The 24,150-nt window shown below is 37.4% G+C and overlaps 2 protein-coding genes across 7 annotated transcripts in view; one reads left to right on the top strand and one right to left on the bottom strand.

Moving 5' to 3' along the window:
* The first annotated feature begins 568 nt into the window (after positions 1–568).
* On the top strand, positions 569–14,189 carry LOC119829803 (prolyl endopeptidase). The gene is made up of 16 exons (XM_038352520.1): positions 569–722; positions 4,453–4,551; positions 6,462–6,685; positions 7,044–7,231; positions 8,429–8,511; positions 9,049–9,191; positions 10,408–10,567; positions 11,035–11,154; positions 11,283–11,363; positions 11,475–11,660; positions 11,863–11,976; positions 12,224–12,372; positions 12,755–12,967; positions 13,039–13,178; positions 13,351–13,541; positions 13,952–14,189. The coding sequence occupies exons 1-16, from the start codon at positions 570–572 to the stop codon at positions 14,015–14,017; spliced, it is 2,310 nt and encodes a 769-aa protein (XP_038208448.1). The 5' UTR covers position 569; the 3' UTR covers positions 14,018–14,189.
* A 1,280-nt stretch (positions 14,190–15,469) lies between these two features.
* The window catches only part of LOC119829802 (double-stranded RNA-binding protein Staufen homolog 2), an 11,958-nt gene continuing 3,277 nt past the window's right edge, over positions 15,470–24,150 (bottom strand). For 2 of the 6 annotated variants that reach the window (XM_038352514.1, XM_038352517.1), the window contains exons 3-18: positions 23,810–23,966; positions 23,317–23,479; positions 22,866–22,925; positions 22,187–22,410; positions 21,798–21,899; positions 21,476–21,602; positions 20,908–21,124; positions 20,555–20,697; positions 19,978–20,108; positions 19,431–19,631; positions 18,916–19,180; positions 18,312–18,421; positions 17,824–17,914; positions 17,406–17,527; positions 17,057–17,211; positions 15,470–16,542 (exon numbers count right to left, since the gene is read on the bottom strand). In XM_038352514.1, the coding sequence (XP_038208442.1) occupies positions 16,479–16,542; positions 17,057–17,211; positions 17,406–17,527; positions 17,824–17,914; positions 18,312–18,421; positions 18,916–19,180; positions 19,431–19,631; positions 19,978–20,108; positions 20,555–20,697; positions 20,908–21,124; positions 21,476–21,602; positions 21,798–21,899; positions 22,187–22,410; positions 22,866–22,925; positions 23,317–23,479; positions 23,810–23,966 (2,332 nt within the window). In that variant the 3' untranslated portion in view covers positions 15,470–16,478. The remainder of the gene's footprint in view (positions 16,543–17,056; positions 17,212–17,405; positions 17,528–17,823; positions 17,915–18,311; positions 18,422–18,915; positions 19,181–19,430; positions 19,632–19,977; positions 20,109–20,554; positions 20,698–20,907; positions 21,125–21,475; positions 21,603–21,797; positions 21,900–22,186; positions 22,411–22,865; positions 22,926–23,316; positions 23,480–23,809; positions 23,967–24,150) is intronic. The other 4 variants (XM_038352516.1, XM_038352515.1, XM_038352518.1 and 1 more) reach the window with 4 other exon arrangements.

Genomic DNA, 24,150 nt, shown 5'->3' with positions numbered 1-24,150 from the left:
CAGTATGCTGCATTGCAATAGTAGACGGGTGTAAACATATAGTCTTAAGAATTTTAATAACAGAAAATGCATCAAGTATTTTTGCGTAATTAGCGTATTAAAAACTATAAGTTCTGTTGAGCATATTACACCATCGGCGGGACACCCTGTATTATATAAGAATGTTCCACATATTTTGTGCCGTTATAAATATTTATCATTATTATTTAAGAAGTTGGAGTGCAGTTCATATAGTACTGTTCTCCAACTTCCATCTGAAAAAAGGCCTAGATACTGAAATCGATTTTCTTTTTTCTCTTTATTTATTTAAAAACTTAACATAACTGTAAAATAATTTACTGATATCTAGAGTGCTACTTTCGTTTACAAAACTTAGTAGATAAAATTGTTAGTGCTATCGAACGATATCGTTAATCTCATTGCATTCGCAAACCTTAGCAGTGAACACTGCATGTGCTTTAAGACTTATGCAAGATATGTACTTGCTTGTATCTAGGTATCTACTGTATGCAGCAGGTACTACCTAAATAGTAACAATTTACATTATGGCATTGGCAACATTATCAGAAATGTCAAAGCTGTCAGCTTGCATGTCGGTGCTTCGGTTTTTTGCCAATCATCGCAGATTTTCCGCTAATCTCACCGTTTTTACAATAAAACAAAGTCAATTGTTTATTAACGTGAATAATTCAACTGCAGCTTCTTTCACGGGAAAGATATTGGTAAGTTTTTTATATTATTTATCGTTGTTCAAATATTGTATTTGGCATAACGGAATTAAAAATAAAATTATAAAAAGGCGGTATCCAATTATAAGCGCAAAACTTTGTAGCCACGTTTAATTACGTGTACGTAATAAAGTTAACTTGATATTTTAACATTTGAACACTTTATTATAGGAAACTAATAAGAATGCACTTACGGTGTCATTTGACAGATATCTGAATTGACCGCAAAATTCAAATTTTTGTTACCTTTGTCAATAAGTATCAACACGTAAACCTTGAAATTATCTCTTGAATCAGGTTAAAAGTCTCAAACAACAAGATATACTGTAAATCGTCGTAAAGCAGGAAATATATTTTATGTAATGTATTATATCCTATGAATGGAGGATGATAGTGCATTCATAATATTCTACTCAATGTATTTATACAAACACTAGCTTTTTCTGTATCTTTGCATATTGTAGATCTAAACCATTCTTGAATCCACCTGAAAACCAAAAAAAATATCAAGTGTTCCAGCTGCTTAGGTTCAGTGACAAACAAAGAAAATGTTAATATGATGTTGGCTTGAATATTCATTAATTTGATTATTAGCACCAGAAGTATATTGAGAAAATAATTTTGAATGGTAACAATTAAATCAAATCTCAAGGATTAGCTTATTTTATTATTTTAAAAACTATTTATTGCTGATCAACCTTCTCTGTCCTTCTGAGTCCCCATTGGGAATCAAAAATATAGCCACTTGGCTCTATGCTCAACATTTAAAAATTTTACAAGGGAGGGTCTCAGGGGTAAGATAGTAATCTAGTATAAATATGTTGAGTCTGGTTGATTGGAGTCATGCATTTTGAATGGAACTTTCTGTGCCCTATGCCTCAATGAACAGCTAATATTAATTTTGATTAGTTTTATTAAAATATGGTTTTATTATATTGTTAGATATAAATATGTTAAGAGGAGATTCCGTTTGAGATAAACAAGGTTAATTTGGTACATTTATCATTCCATGTGATTGTGTTTCCACTGGTTTAATGCACGCGTTTATACTAGATAAGAGCTCATAAACGTTTGACTTACTATACTGCTTGAAAAATTTTAAAAAACCACGTGATACAGGCAAGGAGTTGTGAGTTATGTGTAAATTCTTACCAACCTCAACCCCACTGTGATCCTTTGTATATAAAATTCAGATCACGGTTGGCTGATAGGCGAAGAGTTGCTATCGATTAGCAAAAAGACACAAGTTCGAATCCCGTCTCGTGCTCAAATTTTCTATTGTTTCTGCAATAAAGTCATCGAAAAAGCCCTTGTAGGAATGTATATTATATTGGGGTGTATGATTATACTAGCTTCAACCCGCGGCGTCACTCGCGTGGTAGCCCATGTGCTAATCCAGACTATAATCTATATCTGTACCAAATTTCATACTGATGATAAGCTGTTTTCGCGTGAAAGAGTACCAAACATCCCTACATCCATCCCACCTTACAAACTTTCCCTCTTATAATATACTAGCGGTCCGCCCCGGCTTCGCCCGTGGTACATCTACAGCCAGATCCTGCTAAGATTATAAACATGAAAGTTTTTAGGTATGGATGAATATATGGATGTTTGTAAGATGCTCTTTCACGTGAAAGCAGTTTATCGACGCCCACTTCGCAAAGGGCCGTGCAGCAGAAATCGTAATATTTTAATTTCACCACAACTTCAAAACCAAACGTCCAATTTTAATTATTCAAAGACCAAATTTTATCAACATAAACTGTACTGTATTAGGATTAATAGCGTGAGTAAAATAAACGCGTTTAAATGTAGTCCAAAAAAAATTCAAGATTTTTAAATAAAAATTTGGTTGTTGTGCCTCACTCGACATAGATAGGTATAGTGTGTCGCGGACTTTTTTGTAGATATTTATAAGATCTACAATTAATTCTAACATTTTATGGTTCTATCTTTTGTAGTTTAGGCAGCGTACGCAAAATAAGTAACTTCATTGGTTGATTTTTTTCAGTTAATCGAAAATATCTTACGGAACCCTATTTTTTTCCAAAATAAAATATAGCCTATGTTACTCGTGGATAATGTAGCTTTCGAATGGTGAAAGAATTTTTAAAATCGGTCCAGTAGTTTTTGAGCCTATTCATTACAACCAAACAAACAAAGTTTTCCTCTTTATAATATTAGTGTAGATAGATAATATATAACTTAAAGTATGTTATTATGTGTACATGCTGGAACACTCACAAGATAAGACGTTTCTATAGTCAAAAAAATAGTAAAAAAAAAAATGCTCAAAATACAAAGATAAATATAAGAATCCTAAATAATTCATTAATTTCTAACATTTTGTACAAGGACGTTAAGCGTACTTTTCTTTATATGGTATAACGTTGGGAAATGCTACTAAATAAAATCAATAGATGCTTATCGATGCGGATAAAGCAATAATACTTCTACAACATGCTAATAAAGCGGATGAGGCGCATCATAAGAATGTAGAAAGAAAACGTATAATGTATCAATAAATCGATTATTCAAGAAGACATAAATTAAAGTGGAAGTGAAAAGCTGGATGTAATAAATTGTGTGTGCTTTTAACTTTTGGTAAGCAAAATGTAGAACTGTTTTATTCTTAAATCAGCTGGATGGTAAGCTGAACTTACGGTATTAGTTGTATGCAGGATAAAAATTATGAAACTGAAATAAATTCGAGTTTGCACTTACTGTAACTACTTTTAAGGGTCGCCTCACGCGGCCTATACGCGGTGCAACAGTTATGAGACGTGACTTGTAGGAAACGTGTAGTGTGGAGTCCATATAAAATGTATTAAAATTACAGGACCGTAGGATGTGAGGCGTTATGTGGTGGCCAGTGGCACGTGTGCTGTGACCCTTATATTCAATTGATGATGGCACATCTACATATTTACCTACCTAAATACTAATGTTGTTAAAAGGTTCTTAAAAGCTAGGTAGCAACTTTAATCAATTATAAAAATAATCATCGACTACGAATTCAATAAAAGAACAAAAAGATAAGTCTAGACGTTAGACGCGCCATAAAATAAGGTATTAAATTATAATTAAAGGAAAACTTAGAGAAATATGTGTATAAAGCAACACCACTTTAAATTTATTTGTCATAGTTTAGGAAAGCTTTAGAAAGTATTGTGTTAATAAAACAAAAAAAGAGGCAATACCGAAATGAAAGAAGTAAAAAAGAATAATAATCCTTTTATAGATATTTTTAGATTATATGTAGTTTTCAATCGTTACCGCATAGATTATACTTATAACTTGCCTTGCCTGCCTTATAAATATTATTATGTATTTCTGGAAATAGACCATTTACATTATCAAACTCAAGCGATAACGCAGTGATGTCGCATCTATTTAATTGAACATAGCAAAATCGTGTACATTAAGTTGATCGACTATAAATGTGTATACATACATAATAATAAAACCTAGTGTAAGTAAAATATCAAATGATCAGAAATTAGCACTGGCCGCTATTATTTATAACAATGTGACATTTAAAGAACGTGACCTGCCAAAAAAAGCACGTTTTCCCACGAGAGCTTCTTGGAGCGATGTTTTGATTAGAATATAAATTCAGTACGGACCTCGTGCCGGCCAGTCAGTTGCCGGTGTCAGTGTGGTGTGTACGATGAGATCGTTCAATTATGTCCTCCTGGTGTCAGTGTCTGTGTGTTTGCAGTGCGCTCGCGCATCGTCCTCGACGCCGTGGAACATGAGCTTTGCCTACCCGGAGGTGAGACGCGATGAGACCGTGGTCGACGACTATCATGGAACTAAGGTTCGTTTTAAATTTATCTCGCTACACGCTTAAATGCATCATTAATATGCTCGAGTATATGAATTATTAATGATGCATCTTAAACAAGTACTTATACCAATTACTTTTCTACTAATTAGATAATTATTAGATCGATGGTACATTAGGTCGCTTGATCGCCTGTCAGAGGTCATGTTTTTAACTTAGTAATCAGGAAACAAAATTTTTATTAAACTGATACAGTATGGTAGTGATTGAACGTGATGTGAGCAAGTAAACATACATTATCGGCATCCCACAAACAATTTCGTTTTGTATTTATTAACAGCCCGATTAAATTATGCTTGCTCATTTTCACTTGTTGTTTACTTTATTTTGTAAATATATTGGGAGTCGATTGCTGTTTACGACTTTTAATAAAAACAGTAAAGAAGATTTGCTGCTGTGCTTTATAAACATGTTCCTTTAAGTATTATTAGTAAGTCTAATAATACTAGCATCGTAAAATGAGTTTTTGTCTTAATTTATTCGCCAATTAATGTTTGTATTAAGGCTTTTAATTATATATAGCTGTACATATTCGGCATATTTATTTTCTAGTCGAGTAGGATAAGAGTTAACTTATCATGCATCGTTAAAATATAGAAAAATACTGATTATATATTAAATAGAATAGAAACTATGCAATCTGTTTAATGAAGACACAATTTACTATTGTCATTCACGCAATAGAATGTCCAAAATAGAATTACTAGTTTCTCCAGCCACGTTCCTTATATTACCTTGTAACTTAACCACTCTATTATGGAAATGTGGTCAAGATCGTACGGGCTTCGTTCTAATGTCGTTTAATGTATAATGTTATAATAAACTAGATATTTACCCACGGTTACGTACTGATTATGTTTTTATCGTTCTTACGACCCCAGGAAAAATCGCTGTAGATAGATACTCTTTTTCAGCATTCTATATCAAAATCATCGACTAATTTTAAATCCTCTCACTGTTTTAAATGTTAAAACGTGATTTGTAAGTAGATGTGGATTGTAGAAAAATGGTTAAAACAGTAGCTAACATCGTCGCTGATAAGGGTTTTGTACATCCTGTCCCATTTGTTCTATTTAAAAATAATATATGTTAACTCTTGATAATAATAACGATGTTATATAAAAAAAGAATTGAAAAATCTGAAGGAATATTATGGGAAATCCAGTATATTTCAAACTACATCTCTACGGTCCATTTTATACCTGCGTAAATTATTATATGCTATTAAAATTGTGTTATAAATAACACTTATAAACTATATAATACGGTTTTTATTATGTTGTTATTGTTCCAATCGAAACATAAAAACTAAATGCCAATGGAATCATATATTGAACCATAGTTGAAAACTTGTTTATTTTTTGCCAACAACAAAAAGAGTTTGCCAGCAAAATTATTATTAAAAAGAAAGACAGGTTTGCACCAAATCAACGCCCTCATAACAATTATCTATACGAATCTTTAAGAACTAGCAAAATATTCACTAACTAAAAATTATTTTATGATCTACGTCTTCGTTTGTGTATGTACGGCGCTCAATGTATTGGAAAAGCGTTGAAAATTAAATTTAACGCTTTTTGTTAAACATTTCGGCAAGTTTCTCGAATCACTTTAGAATATATTGCCTTAGATTGTCTTTATTGAGAAAATTAGTCTTTAATTTTACATACATGCGTACAATTTGATGTAATGAGTCATTGATTTTATTTAGTGTTTATTTAGAGATCAGGAGAAGCAAAAATAAAGCTTCGCTTAGCTTATAGTAATTTGATATTTAAATATTCTGTATCGTCATCAAACAAAACAGGAAAACCTAAACCTTTTTTGTTTTATCTGTTTATTTATCTTCAACCTCTTTTTAAGAACAGTGATTCTTTGCTCAGATAGTAGACCCCTATCGATGGCTCGAGGATCCGGACTCTGAGGAAACGAAGGCTTTCATAGAAGCCGAGAACAATATAACCCGGCCGTTCCTCGACTCGTGCCCAGTGAAGAAGGACATAAACGAGCGATTGACAGAACTATGGAACTATCCAAAGTATTCCTGCCCCTTCAGAAGAGGAGACAGATACTTCTTCTTCAAGAACAGCGGTCTACAAAATCAGAAGTTAGTATGCATGGATCTTTGCGCTTATAGTACGATTTTTAAAATGCTTATAGTGTCAAATGGAAAAGTATGATACAAACAATATGATATAAATAATTGAACCATAGATTATCGTATAATACGAATGTTTAACATCACTTTCAAAAGTTTTAAAACAGTATACCAATATTTGGAGCTTCAAACAGACCGCGCATAATTTATTTTCCTATCCTAGTTGACCTGTCCTGGATTCGATTCGACAGATGGCATTATGGTCATGTAGATGATCAGCCTTCTGTGTCCTGCTGGACCGAGACTTATTTTTTTTATGTGTGTCTCTTACGATTGACTGTGACTTCACTTAGTATTTCGTTTCCAGCGTGCTGTACGTGCAGGAGAGCCTGGAGGGCGAGCCGCGCGTGTTCCTCGACCCCAACAAGCTGTCGGAGGACGGCACGGTGGCGCTGTCGGGCAGCCGCTTCACGGAGGACGGCAGCACGTTCGCGTACGGGCTCTCCGCCAGCGGCTCGGACTGGATCACCATACACATGAAGGACGTGGCCACGGGTAACTTAGAGCTCTGTAACGGGTCACTGGAGTGACAAACTGACAAACAGCTTATCAGTTCTCGGTCGGGGAAAATTTCGTGGACGGGTCTCTGCAGCTTTTGGTTAAGTTTTCACGTCTATCGGCAGTCTCTGGATTGATTAAAGCTCGGGCTTAAAATTCATTCACGTTTATCTCGGTGTATCTTTCTAAAAACAAACATGCACTAACATTTATTTATTTTATATATTTTCCCTTAAAAGTCCCTTCGAATATTACAACATTATGACATACATGTAGTGTCATAAAGGAATTTCGCAATAATACCTTTATTATCTGTGAGATCCATACAAATAAAACGTTTTATTACTCACATATTATCAGACATCGCAACACCAAGCGGAGTCGTAGCACTAACAATAATTCAAATCGATTGATTTGTTTGTTTATATTCTTTGTGCGAGCTATAAAAGTGGCTCTCGAGACAATCATGAATACATTTGAATTTATTTAAATTAGAAAACATATTTGAATATTCGTCCATATGAGAATTTGTATTCAGCAATAAAATGCAACTGTCAATAATTTATCGCCAATATATAATTATAATTTTAAGGTCTGTTCTTGTATCATGAGGTCAGTATTTAAGCCGTAGAGTTTCCCTATCGGTCGATCTGTTATTTATTTACACACAATCGAAGGATTTCCTTCGAGGAAATTAACATGATGCTCTTGCGTGTTGCGGGAATACTAATGTATTGTGGAGGTTCGATTTATGGTGTAATAGTAATTTCTTACGAAAATAGGCTTGCCTTATGAATTGCGAATTATTTTTTTTTCTCTAAATCCTAATCGTACTTATTATGTTTTAAATATGCCATGCAAAGCGGTGACAAATCCTAGGAAGATAGTCAACCAAATTATGACTTACAATTGGTATAACTTCCACCTTTCCTTTATATCCTTATTTGTATCCTATCCTATAATAATCTTTTTAATTATTCTTTAATACCCTGCTTAGTCTATTAAATATTCAACTATATCATTTAATTATAATTTACGTGGTAAATTTTAGAATTTTTTGAATTTGTTAAATACCTTATTTTATACAATAATAAAGCAAATTTCTCATGATCGAGATCACAAAATATATTCAAAATAATACTGTAATATACATTATTGCAGTATGACTTCTTAAAATTAACATTCAATTCACAGGTGAAGATTACCCAGAAGTATTAAAAAATGTCAAATTCGCATCGATGTCGTGGACCAAAGACCATAAGGGACTATTTTATTCTGTAAGTATTTTTTAACTTTTTAACCCTATTTTCATGGAATTGAGATATCTGAAACAGATATCAGGATATCTTTAAACAGACATCAGGATAACGGTTTAACATCAGTATATATTTATCTATACAATTGTCACATCACATATTATACTACTAATGTCCTTTTGTGACTTCATGATAATTAGATGCAGTTTCGTAGTATGGAACAATGTCATTTGGACATCTTTGAAATATGTATAGAAAAATTACGTATGACGAGATATATATTTTCCTTTAAACATCTGATGTTTTTAATAAATATTTTTCTGGAGTTCAGATCATTCGCCTTATTACTAAACACTAAATATTTTTGTTCTCCTATTAAGGGAGAAGGGGAGGGCATCGGCTAAAAATAATACACACAAATGTTCAGATTTATAATATTATCGGATTTATCTTTAAAATATCCTTTCTTTCACAAAATTAATTCACACTTCAATACGTTCTTAATTATTTTATTTATTATTTTATACTATATGTATATTTAATTACCCACACTTCCAGCGCTATCCGGAACAAACGGGCAAGACGGACGGCTCGGAGACGGAGGTGAACCGCGACCAGAAGCTGTGCTACCACCGCCTCGACACGCCGCAGGACCAGGACGTCATCGTCGTCGAGTTCCCCGACGAGCCGCTGTGGAGGATGTGAGGTTCTTTTATTATTTAGTTAGAAGTAGGGTGGAAGTTTTTTATACTGTGCTAAAAGAGTAGGCGTTTTTTTTTATTTTAAAGTTTAGCACGGGAGGCTGTCTTGTGTGGAGCTGTTTAAAGCTTATTACTTGTGTGTTGGGCTTATAAAATCGAAATATTTCAGCCCATTAAATACATTTAGATGCTAGGCATCTATTAATTTTAAAGTTTTAATGCTTCTAAGAACATAGATATTGAAATGCTTAAGTTTAGGTTACTAAAATTAGCTACTTAACGGTGCTTGTGCCTCATCCTAATTATTATAAATGCGCCATCTTAAAAATTAAACTCATTAAGTTCATTTGCGACAAACGACAAATAATCTATCTCACCTTGCTGTTGACAATTAACAATTTTCATACGGTTATTTGTTAGAAGACTATTGAGTTAAATGTATAAAGTATATTTGTTCTTTGTAATACGTAAAATACTTGAAAATTCAATATGTATGTAGCAATTTCATTTGATCACATTTTCCATCAACAGTGAAATTCATACGCGAATATGGACTGGAGATAATCGTGCGTTCGTATCAATTTGTAAATTCAGTTTGTTTGTAATTTTACTTTTAGAACTTTTTAGGGCTAGATGCTAGTGCATTGTACATTCTTAAATTACATTCCGTGGTAGTTTTGCAATAGTTTTTGTTTATGAGTAGCAATAATTTTTTTTTACAATAAAAATATACGTTCGAAATTAATTTTTTATCATCACACTTTGTACATTCTATGATAATATATATTATATTATTTAGCTAAAACAAATATAATCACCTTAATTAAGGTTTTAATTAGTACAGTATTTCAGTATGACTGTCACTTTATTGTTCTTTATAAATATCGATAATTGAAATTTTTTTGCTTAACGTAAAATAAGACTTAATTGTACAGTTAATTCCAATTTATATATGATATATCCAGAGTTTTAAAATTTTATTATATTTGTGCAACCAATATGTATGTGTAAGCTTTTGTTTCCAAAATAATAGCCGCGTCCCAATATAAAATAACCTACTATACCTTTATTCATTAATAAAAAAACTTACATTATAAAGAAATGCGTCGCTGTCTTCGATATGCAAAAAAATGCACATACCCAATTATAGTATGGGCATTTTTTTACAATTAAAGAACTTAGAAATTCCACTGTCTAACGTTGGTGTGTTGCGAAGCGGCGCGGAGGTGAGCGACTGCGGGCGCTACCTGCTGGTGTCGCCGGTGCGCGACTGCCGCGACAACCTGCTGTTCTTCGCGGACCTCTCCAAGCACCCGGAGATCGACGGGAAGCTGCCGCTCACGCAGATCGTGCACCAGTTCGAGGCGGACTATGAGGTGCGTTACCGTTATCGTATTTTCCGCACTGAGTTCCGAGTGCCTTTTTTGCAAATTTTTCACAAATTATAGGATCACGATATAAGCAATTTTTTTAGTTCATCCTACTAATATTATAAACGCAAAAGTTTGTGAGGTTAGTTGTATGTGTATGTTTGTTTGTTACTCTTTCACGCAAAAATTACTGAACCGATTGCAATGAAATTTGGTACGTAGATGACTGGACATCTGAAATAATATATAGGTAATCCCAATATTCCTACGTGATACAGACTTATGCGCGTGAAACCGCGAGGATCAACTAGTCATTTATAAAAAAATAACATTGTCGCTGACAAATAATTCATATGCAATATAGCCACTACAACTACACTACTTGCTAATTCTATTTCATAAAAAAAAGTTTTTATGTTTATGTTTACCATAATTCTAAAACACAGCTAAAACGTGGTTATTTTTATTTACAGTACGTCACAAACGAAGGCTCCGTGTGCATATTTCGCACCAACAAGAACGCACCCAATTATAGATTAATTAAGATCGATTTGAACAATCCTGCCGAGGAAAATTGGCAGACCCTTATTCCTGTGAGTTTTAGTTTTATCTCTTATGTTATTTTGGTATGATTTATAAGATAGTACATAATATTATCAGCATATTATTATTTGCATTAAACATCACTGTAAAATTATTTTATATGCTCTTTTATTTTCAGGAACACCCCACAGATGTGCTGGATTGGGCATCCGCTGTGGATCACGACAAACTAGTCTTACATTATGTCCGTGATGTTAAGGTAATATATATTAGACCAGTTAGTGTGGTTAATATGCAAAATCAGAATTGCCTTTGGTTGGTTAAATGTGTTTTTTTAATATGTTATGATATAATTATATGTAATTTCCAGAGTGTTCTTCAACTACACAATATGGCTAATGGGGAGCTGATCCAAGAATTCGGCCTAGACGTTGGTTCCGTAGTATCATTCTCAGGGAAGAAGGAGCAGAGCGAGATTTTCTACCACTTTATGTCTTTCCTTACGCCGGGTATTATCTACCATGTAGACCTTAAGAAAAAACCATATACACCAACGGTGAGTTTCAGCACGATCTTACTCTGCTGTTACTATTAGTTAACAAAAAAAGTTTATGAGAGTCCAGTACAGTCAATGTATTATATCATAGGAGGTCGGTCCATGTTCGAAAGAACCTGTAGTTCAAACATAACTGGACTGATGATGATGATGATGACAGATAAATAATTGACTATAAATGTATATTCTTTGTATTTTACAGGTATTTAGAGAAGTAACAGTGAAAGGTTTTGACCCAACACAATACGAGGCTAAACAAATTTTCTACTCAAGCAAAGATGGCACCAAAGTTCCTATGTTCATAGTGCACAAAAAGGTAAGAATTATGCCACTTATTACGCTTTACATTGTTCATTTCAAATAAATCAATAAAGAATTTATGTCGATGCGTAGCTTCCACAGTATAATTAGGAAAAGTTTGATCGTTAATCGGTCAGAAATATTTATTTTATGTTATACCACAAACATATGTACTTAATTCTATAAATGTATGAAAGTCACGCATATCCTTTACTTTAAAGTTGTCAGGTTCTATTTATTAATAAATATGTGTGCACATTCAGGGTATCGCGCTCGACGGCAACAACCCCGCGCTGGTGTACGGCTACGGCGGGTTCAACATCAACGTGCAGCCCAGCTTCAGCGTCACGCGGCTCGTGTTCATGCAGCACATGGGCGGCGTGCTCGCCATACCCAACATACGGGGCGGCGGGTCAGTGCTCGCTCTATTGCTGCGACCAGTGTTATACGTTTTAGCTGACTGTTAGACGTGGCACGTGAGAAGAGTGGTCGAAGCGTTTTTTGGTCCTTCGAGGCAGACAAAGTGCTTAAGTGAAAATGGACAAATATCTTTCTTTTAGATGTTGTTCAATATTAATATGATGCTGCTTAATTTTAATTGAGTCTGTTTACAGCGTAAAATACTATGTAAATACCTTCAAAGCATTCCACTAAAACACTTCGAAAGGGTTTAAAATTTTTGTTTTTACAAGTCAAGCCCTTTTTTAAGGCGCAAGCTCGACGTCCTGTCTCGTCTCCACAGTCACCAAATATAGGCCGTTACGAGTGTATTAAGCGTGTGATACGTGATCCAGGGAGTACGGCGAGCGCTGGCACAACGCGGGGCGGCTGCTGAACAAGCAGAACGTGTTCGACGACTTCCAGGCGGCGGCGGAGGAGCTGCACCGGCGCGGCTACAGCCGGCCCGCGCTCACCACGGCGCAGGGCGGCTCCAACGGCGGCCTGCTCGTCGCCGCCTGCATCAACCAGCGGCCCGACCTCTACGGCGCCGCCGTCGTGCAGGTCGGGTGAGTGCCGCAATGTACAAAATAGTTTTAATTCTCGAGAAAAACAATACTTATTTTTTTAACATTTCTAGTGTTCTCGACATGCTCCGGTTCCAGAAGTTTACAATCGGCCACGCGTGGGTATCAGACTACGGCAGCTCGGATAACAAGACACAATTTGAGAACTTACTCAAGTATTCACCGCTGCACAATATTCAGCCCCCAGACAATGGTAAGTCCTAATTACAGATAAGATTTATAACATTAATAAATTTCTAAATTGTTTGTTATATCTAGTAATCACAGAAGTCGAATCGAGCTCAATCTAACAAACTGTATCTTAAAGGTTCCCTGGTTTTAACTCTTTTACGAGTATGTACGAGTATGTATGTATGTATGTGCAGTGAGCCGCGCGGAGTACCCCGCGACGCTGGTGCTGACGGCGGACCACGACGACCGCGTGGTGCCGCTGCACTCGCTCAAGTACATCGCGGCGCTGCAGCACGCCGCGCGCCTCGCGCCGCAGCGCCGCCCGCTGCTCGCGCGCGTCGACACCAAGGCGGGCCACGGCGGCGGCAAGCCCACCGCCAAGATCGTGAGTGCTCTGCGCACTGCACACTACACTCTCACTCTCACTCTGTACACTGCACACTGCACACCGCACACGGCACAACGGTGCACTAGACAAATTGAGCACTTCAGACTACACATAACACTGAAGGACTACACGCTAGCGAAACTGCCCAATACGCAATACATTAACGATACTTCTGCGAAACATTATGCACAACGTTGCTGCGACATACTGTGCAACAGCGACACGTTTTTACTCTTCCCCTATTTTCATAATTTCAATTATTTCACCATTTATGAACTATATATAAAATAGGAATTATATCAAAAATATATCCTAAATTTCTAATATATTGAATAAAAAATTAGCCTATTTTTTTCTTTATAAAATAAAATTTAATCGAAATAACCAACATTTTATTTTATTTTCAGATTGAAGAACATACAGATATTCTGTGCTTCATGACACAGACGCTCGGTCTCAAATTCGAGAAGTGAGAGACACTGCCATATTTGAAAACAAAGTATTAAGAGTACCACGAGATGCAATAGTATTATGTAAATAAAGTGAACACAAACACATCTGTTGATTACCTCGGGTCTTAAATGATGAGACTGGTGATATTTGTTACGCATTGCTATTTTTTTATTAAATAAACTTTGTTTTTTATTGTTATTTTATTACAACCAAACCTATTCCTACAAAACGTTATTTTTATTTGTGTTATTGGATAACCAATTCATTTTCTCTAGCAATATGAATGTGAGCTGGCTACACGGTGGGCTAAGGGAATATGTATAGATACATTGAAAAAACGTGCGTTGGATTTGCATATCCATATCATTAAAAAGATGTAACTAAGTTTACTGAGCAATTTAATTATAAGGTACAGGTTCAATGTTACCAGAGAAATATAAATAAAACGACTTTTTTTTTTAATATTTCGCTTTATTGTTTTTAACGTTTACACAATTGCTAACAGCACGAAGTTCATTTGGGACTTGCTCCACACATATATATTATAAAAAAAAATAGTAACTTAGAACAAAATAAATAAAGAAAAACTTTTCAATGCCCTTGTGGCGTTTTCTTAGTTAATTATAACGATTGTGAATTTCTTTATGCTTTGTTACTTGTGCAACATTCAACATGAAGAAATTGTACCAATGGCCTCGATTTAAAATCGTTTGCACAAAATTTGATTTTATGGAGCGTATTCACAATGAAACACTTAAGTATAATATTTTAATGTTTAAAATGTTTCGGACCCATTACAATGAAATGTACAATCGGTATCCTACAAATGATCGGGTCCCTTCGGGCTAACTATAACAACAGTAAATCTAAATAAATAAAAACTATAACATAACCGATCAAGTGTACTGATAAAGCACATATTTACGCGCAATAGTCCATTTATTCTAAACAGAGATAGTACACATACAATAGATTAGTCAAAGTTAACAAGCAACATTACCTATGTCAAAGAATGGCTCAACAAATCGCCTCCACTCATAAGAATTGGAAATTTACTCCCAATAGTTATAGACGTCGCATGCATCCACGGGATCTATATATCATATGATATAAAACGAACCCTCGAATTAAACATTATATGTATTCAGATATGCTCGCGTATTATTTCTAATTGTGAGAAAATCATCATTTGGCATTTAAAAATTCTGACATATAATTAAATGTGAACTATGTTGCCTTTTCGATTCCATACGTTTCGTCCAGGCTATCTACTATATAAAAATAAGTCGGGTTTTCCTTCCTGACGCTATAACTCCAGAACGCACCAACCGATTTCCACGGTTTTGCATTCGTTGGAAAGGTCTCAGGCTCCGTGAGGTTTAGAGCAAAGAAAATTCCGGAAAAATTTCAACAGAAAAGCGGGAAAAACGAAACCATCTGGTGGCGAAACGGAGTTCGCCGGGTTTGCTAGTTTTATATATTTTAATGTTACCTCTGTAACATTTTCGACAAACAAAACAGCGTCGTGCGCCGGCGATTTCCCGAGCCAACTTCGAGCCTACCTAAGACGATTAGGGGCGTAAATTAAGTGTTTATTACGGATCGTATCCTAATTCTAAATTACACATTTCATAGCGTAGGGTCGTATTTAAAAATCGAGGCCACTCAGCTAATCGCCGCACTCCTTGTGCGCCGACACGGGGACTACGGCGATAGCCAGCTTGAGCTAAAGTCTAAACCTAACGTGTCACCATGGCCGCATGATGCAACTTCGTCGGCGGGCCGGCAGACTGCGCAACAACGCTCGCTGTCGCGGCGCAACACCACTGCAGAGTGGCCACTTCCGGGTGCCTTTAATTTGATATGATTCTTAGTTATACGCATTTTATTTAAAGTGACCACTCTGATTTTTTGAACATCACGAATTAATGTTTTGCTGTTACGTAGTCATGCCGATTCCCAAATTACTTTGGCTACGCAGCTTCCATTTTTTTTATCGTCTATTAATTCCTATATAATTTCATTATAAATGCCACACCTTAACGATATAGCTGCACGACGTGCAATTATCTCTAGAGATAAACTATATTAAACATAACCTAATTAGTTACATACATTGTTAATGAACAAAGATCGTTAACTTATTCGCGCTCAAAATTCCAAATATAAATACATAATTTGTGAGTAAACTGTTCGTGTTTGACTAAAACAGATCGTATAATAACAAAAAAAAAAATATATACATTAGGCACTAACATAATAGGAAACGCTTCGAATAAAAGTCTAATAGTTGTTGCAAGGCCCGAGATCAAATAAATATGATTGTGAATATGTCATAGCTGGAAATCGTTAAATGTTAAATGCTGTTAATACATAATGTGGTGTTATCGTCCCGAACGTTTGCATTTCGCGCTGTGAAATATTCACACTTAGCTAAATATTGCAGAATCAGAAACAATTTAATTATTCGCGCGCGCAGCCTCACTCGGAGATGCCGTTGCTGATCACGCTCGCCTTGGCGCCCGAGCTCGGCATGTTCTGCATTCTGGAATATATTTATTATATTTATTTAATGAATCATACTAAATCATATGATAATATCACAATAAAAAATACATTCATGTAGTTGCAAATGAGTTATATATTTTTATAGGTATAATATATTCTTGTTTTTTTTGCTTAGAGCGCTGTCATATAAAATAAACGATTATTGATATCAATGCTATAATCTAACTATATATAACTCAAAGGTGATTGACTAACATAGTGAACTATCAACGCACAGCCCGAACCACTGGACGGATCGGACTGAAATTTGACATGCAAATAGATGTTATGACGTGGGCATCTGCTAAAAAAGAATTTTAATAAATTCTACCCCCAAGGGAGATAGGGGATGAAAGTTTGTACCATGAAAATATATTAAGACCGCGCGGGCGAAGCTGCGGGCAACAACTAGTGTATCATATATTCATAAAAGCAGGTATGAATGTTGAAGCTGCACTTGTACGTATGTACATATGTACGTATGTATGTATGCATGTATGTTCGGCACGTACGTGGCGGGCGCGTCGAGCCCCATGAGCGCGAGCGCGCGGAGTGCGGCGCGCGCGCACTGCTCGTGCGACAGCGCGGTGGAGGCGCCGCCGCCGTGGCACATCACCGGCGGCTCCGTCGACAGCGACACCAGCGACAGGTACTCTCCGTGGTTGCGCTGCGCACACGCATGTCAATTGTGATTATTGTAGTGATGGAGACAACATTTACATTGTTCACGATCTTGACATGAGGTATATTAGAATTTAATTGCACATACGAATGTAAACCTTACCTGATAAAGCAACAATTAAATATTCACTTATTTTTCATATTAATTTAAAATCCCTACGAATATAACAAAACACTAACCTTAGGGAAGTCAGAGAACTGCACGGTGAAGCCGAGCAGCTGCGCGAGGTACATGAGCTGGTCCTTGGCGCCGGGCGAGCTGCCGCCGCCGCCCGTTGCGCTCGACTCGCTCACGTTCACGCCTGGAAATGACATTATTGTTGTTATAATATACGATTATTGTATTATAAATATGATAGGGTAAATTGTAAGAGACCGATGTGTATTTGTTCTATACTATTAGTACACTAAAAAGTTTTATTCGAATTCGTAATTGAAAAATTATTTTTTTGTGTTGGATTTTGTACCTATTAATAAAGAAATGCTAAATACTATATAACAACAATACGCTACCAACAAGAGCTGAGCATCTGTTAACGATATTGTAAAAGTGAGAAAAATATTACATATTTTGAAAATTATAACTGAACTAATCTACCGTTAGTCTGCGCCGGCTGTCCGGTTCTCGCGTGATAGTCAACCATGAGCACTCCCGGCACGGGTTGTCGCATGTCACTACCCTCATTTTCCTGTAACAATAAAGACCCAGAATTATTGTACATGTAAAATAAATTATTTGATTGAATGTCTATTTCTATACATCTTTATCGATACATTTTATGTATTTTAACCAAATCTGACTCATTTTACACAACAGTACAAAAACAAGCGTAAAGAATGCAAAAATATATAGAAGACAGTTTCCTATTCAACTATGAATCAACTGACTAGATTAATATGTGTATCTGAATTGAAAAAATGTCTCGGTTCGGCAGGACATAGATAGATGATCCATAAAGAAAATCGATCAGTGAAACAGATGAATACAATTTGTCCCATACTCCACTAGGGGACACGGGACTTCACTTTATCTGAATTGTTTGCCGTAGTATTTTTATGGACAGTCGTTGTTACAGTTGCAGGTACCTTTCGCTTAACCTCACAGTTGGGCTTGACGTCCCCGTTGGCGCCGACGTCGCCAGCGGGCGCCGCTCCCGGCTCGCCGGTGCTCGCCATCTCCATCGCTAAAAGTACGTCTGTAAAAATTATCCTATTCTTGAGCTAATTGGACATTTTTCACGTGCAAAACATCGATTTTTAATGTGGAAATAATTGTCAATACCGATATGTCAATTCGCAAAAGCTTTTTTTTTTATTATTTGTAATGTTTTTAGTGAAAATAATGTTTTTTTTTAATTTCTATATAGTTCCGGTGGGTGCTAGACCGATTGGTGTGATTCTTATCGTGTTTGATAGGCAATTGTCGTCATTTGGCCCCATTTTGGAATTTAAAGTGGTACATTTCCTCCTTAAAAAAGTGAATTTCCAGTAATTTTCATATAGGATAATAAATGCCGCGAGCCGCCCATGCATAGTTTTCACACAGAGCCAGAGCTTCTCGTATGTTTCGTGAATGGACAACAAATAAATTATTTCATTGTTTTTTGTATATATGGGTGTGTGTAAACATATAACATTGTAAGTGCGCGTGCGCGTGCGTGTAGTGCAGCGTAGCGCGGTGTGTACGCACTGTGCGCGGCGCGGCGCTTGGCCGTCTTCTTGTTGGGGCCGAGGCCGGTGGCGGAGTGCGGCGGCGCGTCGCACTGCACGAGGAACTCGCGGCGCCGCGCCGCACCGCGCTCCTCCAGCACGCGGTACTGCGGCGAGCGCGCGCGCGCCGCGTGCCGCGCCACGGCCAGCCGCGAGATGGGGTTGTCGGCCGCGCCGCCCGCGCCGCCCGCCGCGCCCGCCGCGCCGCCCGCGCCCTCCGCCGCCGCGCCGCCCGACATGCCCTCCTGCGTATGTTACACAATACATTATTATTGACCCTTCATAATGTTGCACCGTAGATCAGTGAACAATAAATAGAAGCATTTTCGTAATATCAGGACACAAAACAAAACAGAATACAAAACGACAATAGTTGCAAAGTTGTTGTCAACATATTAGACAAGGGTGTGGTGATGTAGATTCGATAATTCACATTAAAAGTGGAAGAGGTAACACTCAATAAATGTTCCCCATGAAGGCAGGGCTCAGCATCACCTTAATGAGGTTCCGCGGTTTCTTCTTGGCGGGCGGGTGCTTGCGCTTGTCGGGCAGGGTGCGCGGGCGCAGCGCGGCGACGGGCCAGCGGCGCCGCATCTCCTCCAGCATGCGCTCGGCCGCGCGCCGCTTCGACACCTTCTTGCCGTTGCCCTCGCCCTCCGTCTCCATCTCGCCCACTTTGCACACCGTTATGAACACCTGCCACGCGATGGGTACGGCCATTAGTTGAACAAATAATTTAATAATTTAGTAAAATTGTAAATCGAGACATTACCAGGCAGGACATAAATCAATAATACATGTATGTATATAACCTAACATGCCTCGAATTTGCTTGGTTTGTATAGAGTTAAAAAAAATAGACCATATTACTTTGTCACAATAAACCATTATAATGGTCAAAGAATTAGTTTTGGAGCTACTTCTTACAGGCAAAAATAAAAACATTTCTCTTTATAATATTAATTGTAGAAATTGTAGATTAAGACCCGTATTGACTGTACTGTTCTTTGCTTAACATGTAAATATGAAAATTTAGACTCACCCTCATATGAGGCGGGCCTCGTTCAGATTTGACAGAGAATGTGACATTGAGATTCCGTTTGAGAGCCAACTCGTGTACCAGCGACACGGGAGATTTCACCTCCGAGTTCAATAAGTCTGCATCAGTTTCCCCTATTAACAAAAATTGTTTCGTTTATAAACATGAAGTAAAATGAAAGTAGTGAAAACTGTTTGTTTCATTAATGAAAGACCTCATTTACTGCAAGTTGTTACTGAATTGGGCTTAAATTTTATATCAAGTTTTCTGGATAAGTTCGTGTAATATCAATATTGGCATACCCTCCATTGCACATAGAATTTTATATTACAAACATGACCCAAGAGAGTTTACAGAAACTAATACTACATATTCCAAAAATTTAATTCTCAATGGCACAGTGAAATCAATTCAACTTATTTTACTCTCAGAGACTTATTTCCTAGAAACAACTTGGGTCTGTTTTGCTAGTAAGCATATTATTCCACAGACACAACATGGTACGCAACACACAGCATATTATTGCCTGAAAACGTAAATGTGTGTGCGTGTGCGTGTGCGTGAGCATGTGTGTACATACCGGCGTTGTCGCTGTGCGCGTGCGCGGGCGGGTCGTGGTGCGGGCGCAGGTCGAGCAGCGCGCGCGCCGCCGCGTCGTGCCGCGCCGCCTGCGGCGTGCTGCCCTCGCCCAGCCACGCTCGCCCGCCTACGCATACGCGGTACCTGCCACGGGAAATATTCAATCTTAATAGTATTCAAGCATTTAATTTCAGCAATTACATTTCAGCATTTGAAATATACGATAACGTTGGGGTGATGATTGAAATTAAGTTAAATTCTAAGAAATAAAGACTGCCATAAAGAAATATAAGTAAATTGATCGTGTCAATTACAACGAAAAGCGAAACCGGGATCATTGAGATCGAATCGTACCTATAGAGCAGTGGCGGGCCGGGCTCCATGAGGCGCGGCGGATGCGGCGGGTGGGGCGGGTGCGGCGCGTGCGGCGCGTAGGGCGGCAGGAAGGGCAGGCGGTAGGGCGGCAGGCGGGCCCGCGCGCGCGCCGGCACCGGCGGCACCGACGTGTACACCGCCGGCTGGCACAGCTTCATCGCCAGCGCGTTCAGCTCCACCGTCGGCATCACTGCGCCTGGACAATACACGTGTGGCTGATACAAGTCCTCTGTGATATTAACTACTTTCTGATAAAAAATTATGGCGACAGTGTGACCAGACTTTTTTCACCTATTCCTTATCAAAATGCCTATGAGAGGTTCCGATCTTACTGAACCGTCAATTTCTGTTATTGAATTGAGAGACGAGTTAGTGTCCGGTACTATTAATTTTTAAATGCCTACCTGGTTTCTATACACTGGAAAATATTATGTATATAAATTTCACAATATTTGGTCATCCACTCAAAATGCTGCCGAGATGAAACATGAAAGCGAATGGAATACACGTTGGGCTGTGCAACTACATACTCGGGCGCAGGGTGTACCTGCGTGTCGGTGGTGGTGCGCGTGCGCGGCGTGCGAGGGCTGCGCGCGCGGCGGCGGCGGCGGGTAGCGCGTGCCGCTCAGCGCCGCGCTCGCCGCCGCGTGCTGCGCCCGCTTTATTGACGACCCCTGCACGTGTACAACAATATAAAACAAACTTCAAATAAAAAGAAAACTGTTTTCCCCGACCCAACCACTATCTAATGTGAGTGAACTTTTAAAATTTATGTGATATGACGTTTTCATTAGCTTCAAAAGACTTCGTGATTACCTTCGAAAGTAGAAAGCTACATTATTAGTGTTTAATTGCTTATAATGTCTTACCTCAGCTGTATATTCCTCAGTATCACCCAAACGGAGTGTTACTGTGAATACTTTCTTGTGAGCAGGTCCCGTCTCTGAAGTGAGGCGATATTGATGCTTAATCTGAAACAATTTTTACTTAAACAAAATGATATGAATTTAGCATTGTTCATTTATCATTTTGATAAATTAAGAACAGCGTGTTACAATTGTCACATTATGATATGAATGAATTTCAATTTAAAAATATTTTTTATCTATGTAACTGCCTCAAAAATTATAAAAAACTACCAATTTTGGCCAATCATCATTCACCATACTTTCATATTAGTATTAGTTATACTAGCTCTTAAACGCCATTCGCAGAATGTTCAACAACGTATAACACATTAAAAGAACGACAAACGTACCTTATTGTACCTGGCCAACTCGTTGACCAGGCACATGGGTGTCTTCTCTTTACTGTTGGCCGCGGCCGGCGGGCGGGCCGCCTCGCCCTCGCCCGCGGCCGCCTGCGCCTGCGCCTGCGCATCCTTGTCGCCGTCCGCGTCTGCGCCCGCGCTCGGTACCGCCTTGTTGTCTTCGCTCTGAGCGGGCTCAACGCTTGATAATGTACTCGGTGGTATCGGCGTCACTGTAGAGTAATATTATGATTGCTATATTATAAAAATAATCACTAGTCGCTTGTTTGCCTGGAAGTCTATATGATTATGAAACAATATGATAAACAAGAAAAGATTATATATAAATATAATCTTTTCTTTTTAGCATTTGTTTTACTCGGTAATAATATCTTTAATAATTGTATTATTTTTGTTATAATTTTGCTTACTTCTCACCCTGTAACAAATTAAATAAAAATACATTATTTCTAACAATTACTTTTTAACTACAAAAAATACAATTGCAACACAGTGTAACTAATAAAAGCTGTATTCTTCACCAATTTTGCAAATTAAACAATGTAATACTAAATGATCTATGCTACAATAAACTTAATACAACAACAAAAATAAAGTAAAATAGCAAAACAAAAACTATGCATCTATACACATTAGTCACTACTACTGTGTTTAAAACGTGACTGACCGAAGTCTGGGGTTAGCTTTGTCTGTAGAGGCCTAATTGGAGATGGCGGTCGGCACAGACCTAAAGTTGAATAGTAAATAGTTTATTAGAAAAATTTATAAACAAATAAGAAAGAAACATACATCAATATATATATAAAAGTTTGTGTTTATAATATTAGCAATATCGAAGAGTAACACTTTAACATGGAAAACAAAATTCTAATAAAAGATGTTACTCATATTTGGTGCATCACAATTTCACTGCCAACTCATCCCACGGCCTTTTAAATTTATTATTTGCCAAGTTATTTATTAAGCGATGATTTTCTTTTTATTTTAAAATTTTTGGTAATGATGGAAGAAGTCTTCTGCTGTAATCCAGTAAACAAAATTATTGAATAAAATATTCTAGTCTGAGCACTGTGAATATAAGACAAATGTGATTAACAATAATAAATTAATGACCATACCCAACATACCTGTGGTCTGATGTGTGTTGTGCGCCGTGTGCGCGTTGTGTGCGGCATCGGCGTGCGCGTGCGCGGGCGGCGCGTGCGCGTACGGCGGGACGGGCGCGCCCGCGGGCCCGTACCCGCTGTTCATCGCGTACGGCCGCCGGAGTGGACGTGTTTGCTACAAAGCAGCTTTGTTTTACATCTTTATTCTCCATGTTAATACTAAAAGTACTTCAGATACAGCTCTGAAGATACAAATAAGAAATAAACCGCAACTTGCAATCAAATGAAAAAAGGTAGTTTATAAAAAAAATTTATATTATTTTAATAATCACAGAACTGGCTTAAAATATCCATTAAATATATTATTCTTGTTTCAACTTATCAATATCTTAATTGTACTTAAGCTGTTTCTTCCCAATTCCCATATATCCCGCAAGTATTAATTATATTCATAAGTTTCATATGTATTTGTATTTGTATAATGTACAATGTGTAGTCAAATCACCGGTGGCACATTGTGGTGTTGCGCCGGCGGATGATGCATTGCGCGTATGGGGTGCGGCGGGCGCTGCGACGGCGGGTGGTGCACCGGCATCGAGCCCATGCCGCTCATCTGTCCGTGCGCGCCCATGTTGCCGCCGGCTGACGGACCCAGTGGTACTCTGTATCATATAAGTCTATACTTCAAATTTGGTACACACTTTCAATGAATGCTCTGAAAGACTTGTTGACTGGCCTTTACTTCGAACATATAATTCTTACTTAGATATAAAATATAGTTTAAAAAAACTAAAAAACACGCTTTTCAAGCACATCAAACTAAAAACTATAAAATAATTTATTAAT

Source organism: Zerene cesonia, chromosome 10, assembly GCF_012273895.1.
Source record: "Zerene cesonia ecotype Mississippi chromosome 10, Zerene_cesonia_1.1, whole genome shotgun sequence".
Lineage (NCBI taxonomy): Eukaryota > Metazoa > Arthropoda > Insecta > Lepidoptera > Pieridae > Zerene > Zerene cesonia.
Note: the sequence above shows the minus strand (reverse complement) of the source record. Positions and strands in the feature narration are given on the sequence as shown.

What these genes read in the sequence shown, in the direction of transcription:
- LOC119829803 (XM_038352520.1), top strand. Translation starts at nt 570, where the DNA reads ATGTCAAAGCTGTCAGCTTGCATGTCGGTGCTTCGGTTTTTTGCCAAT. An exon ending in CTTTCACGGGAAAGATATTG is followed by an intron (nt 723 to 4,452) that starts GTAAGTTTTTTA and finishes GTGTGTTTGCAG; the next exon opens with TGCGCTCGCGCATCGTCCTC. An exon ending in ACGACTATCATGGAACTAAG is followed by an intron (nt 4,552 to 6,461) that starts GTTCGTTTTAAA and finishes TTCTTTGCTCAG; the next exon opens with ATAGTAGACCCCTATCGATG.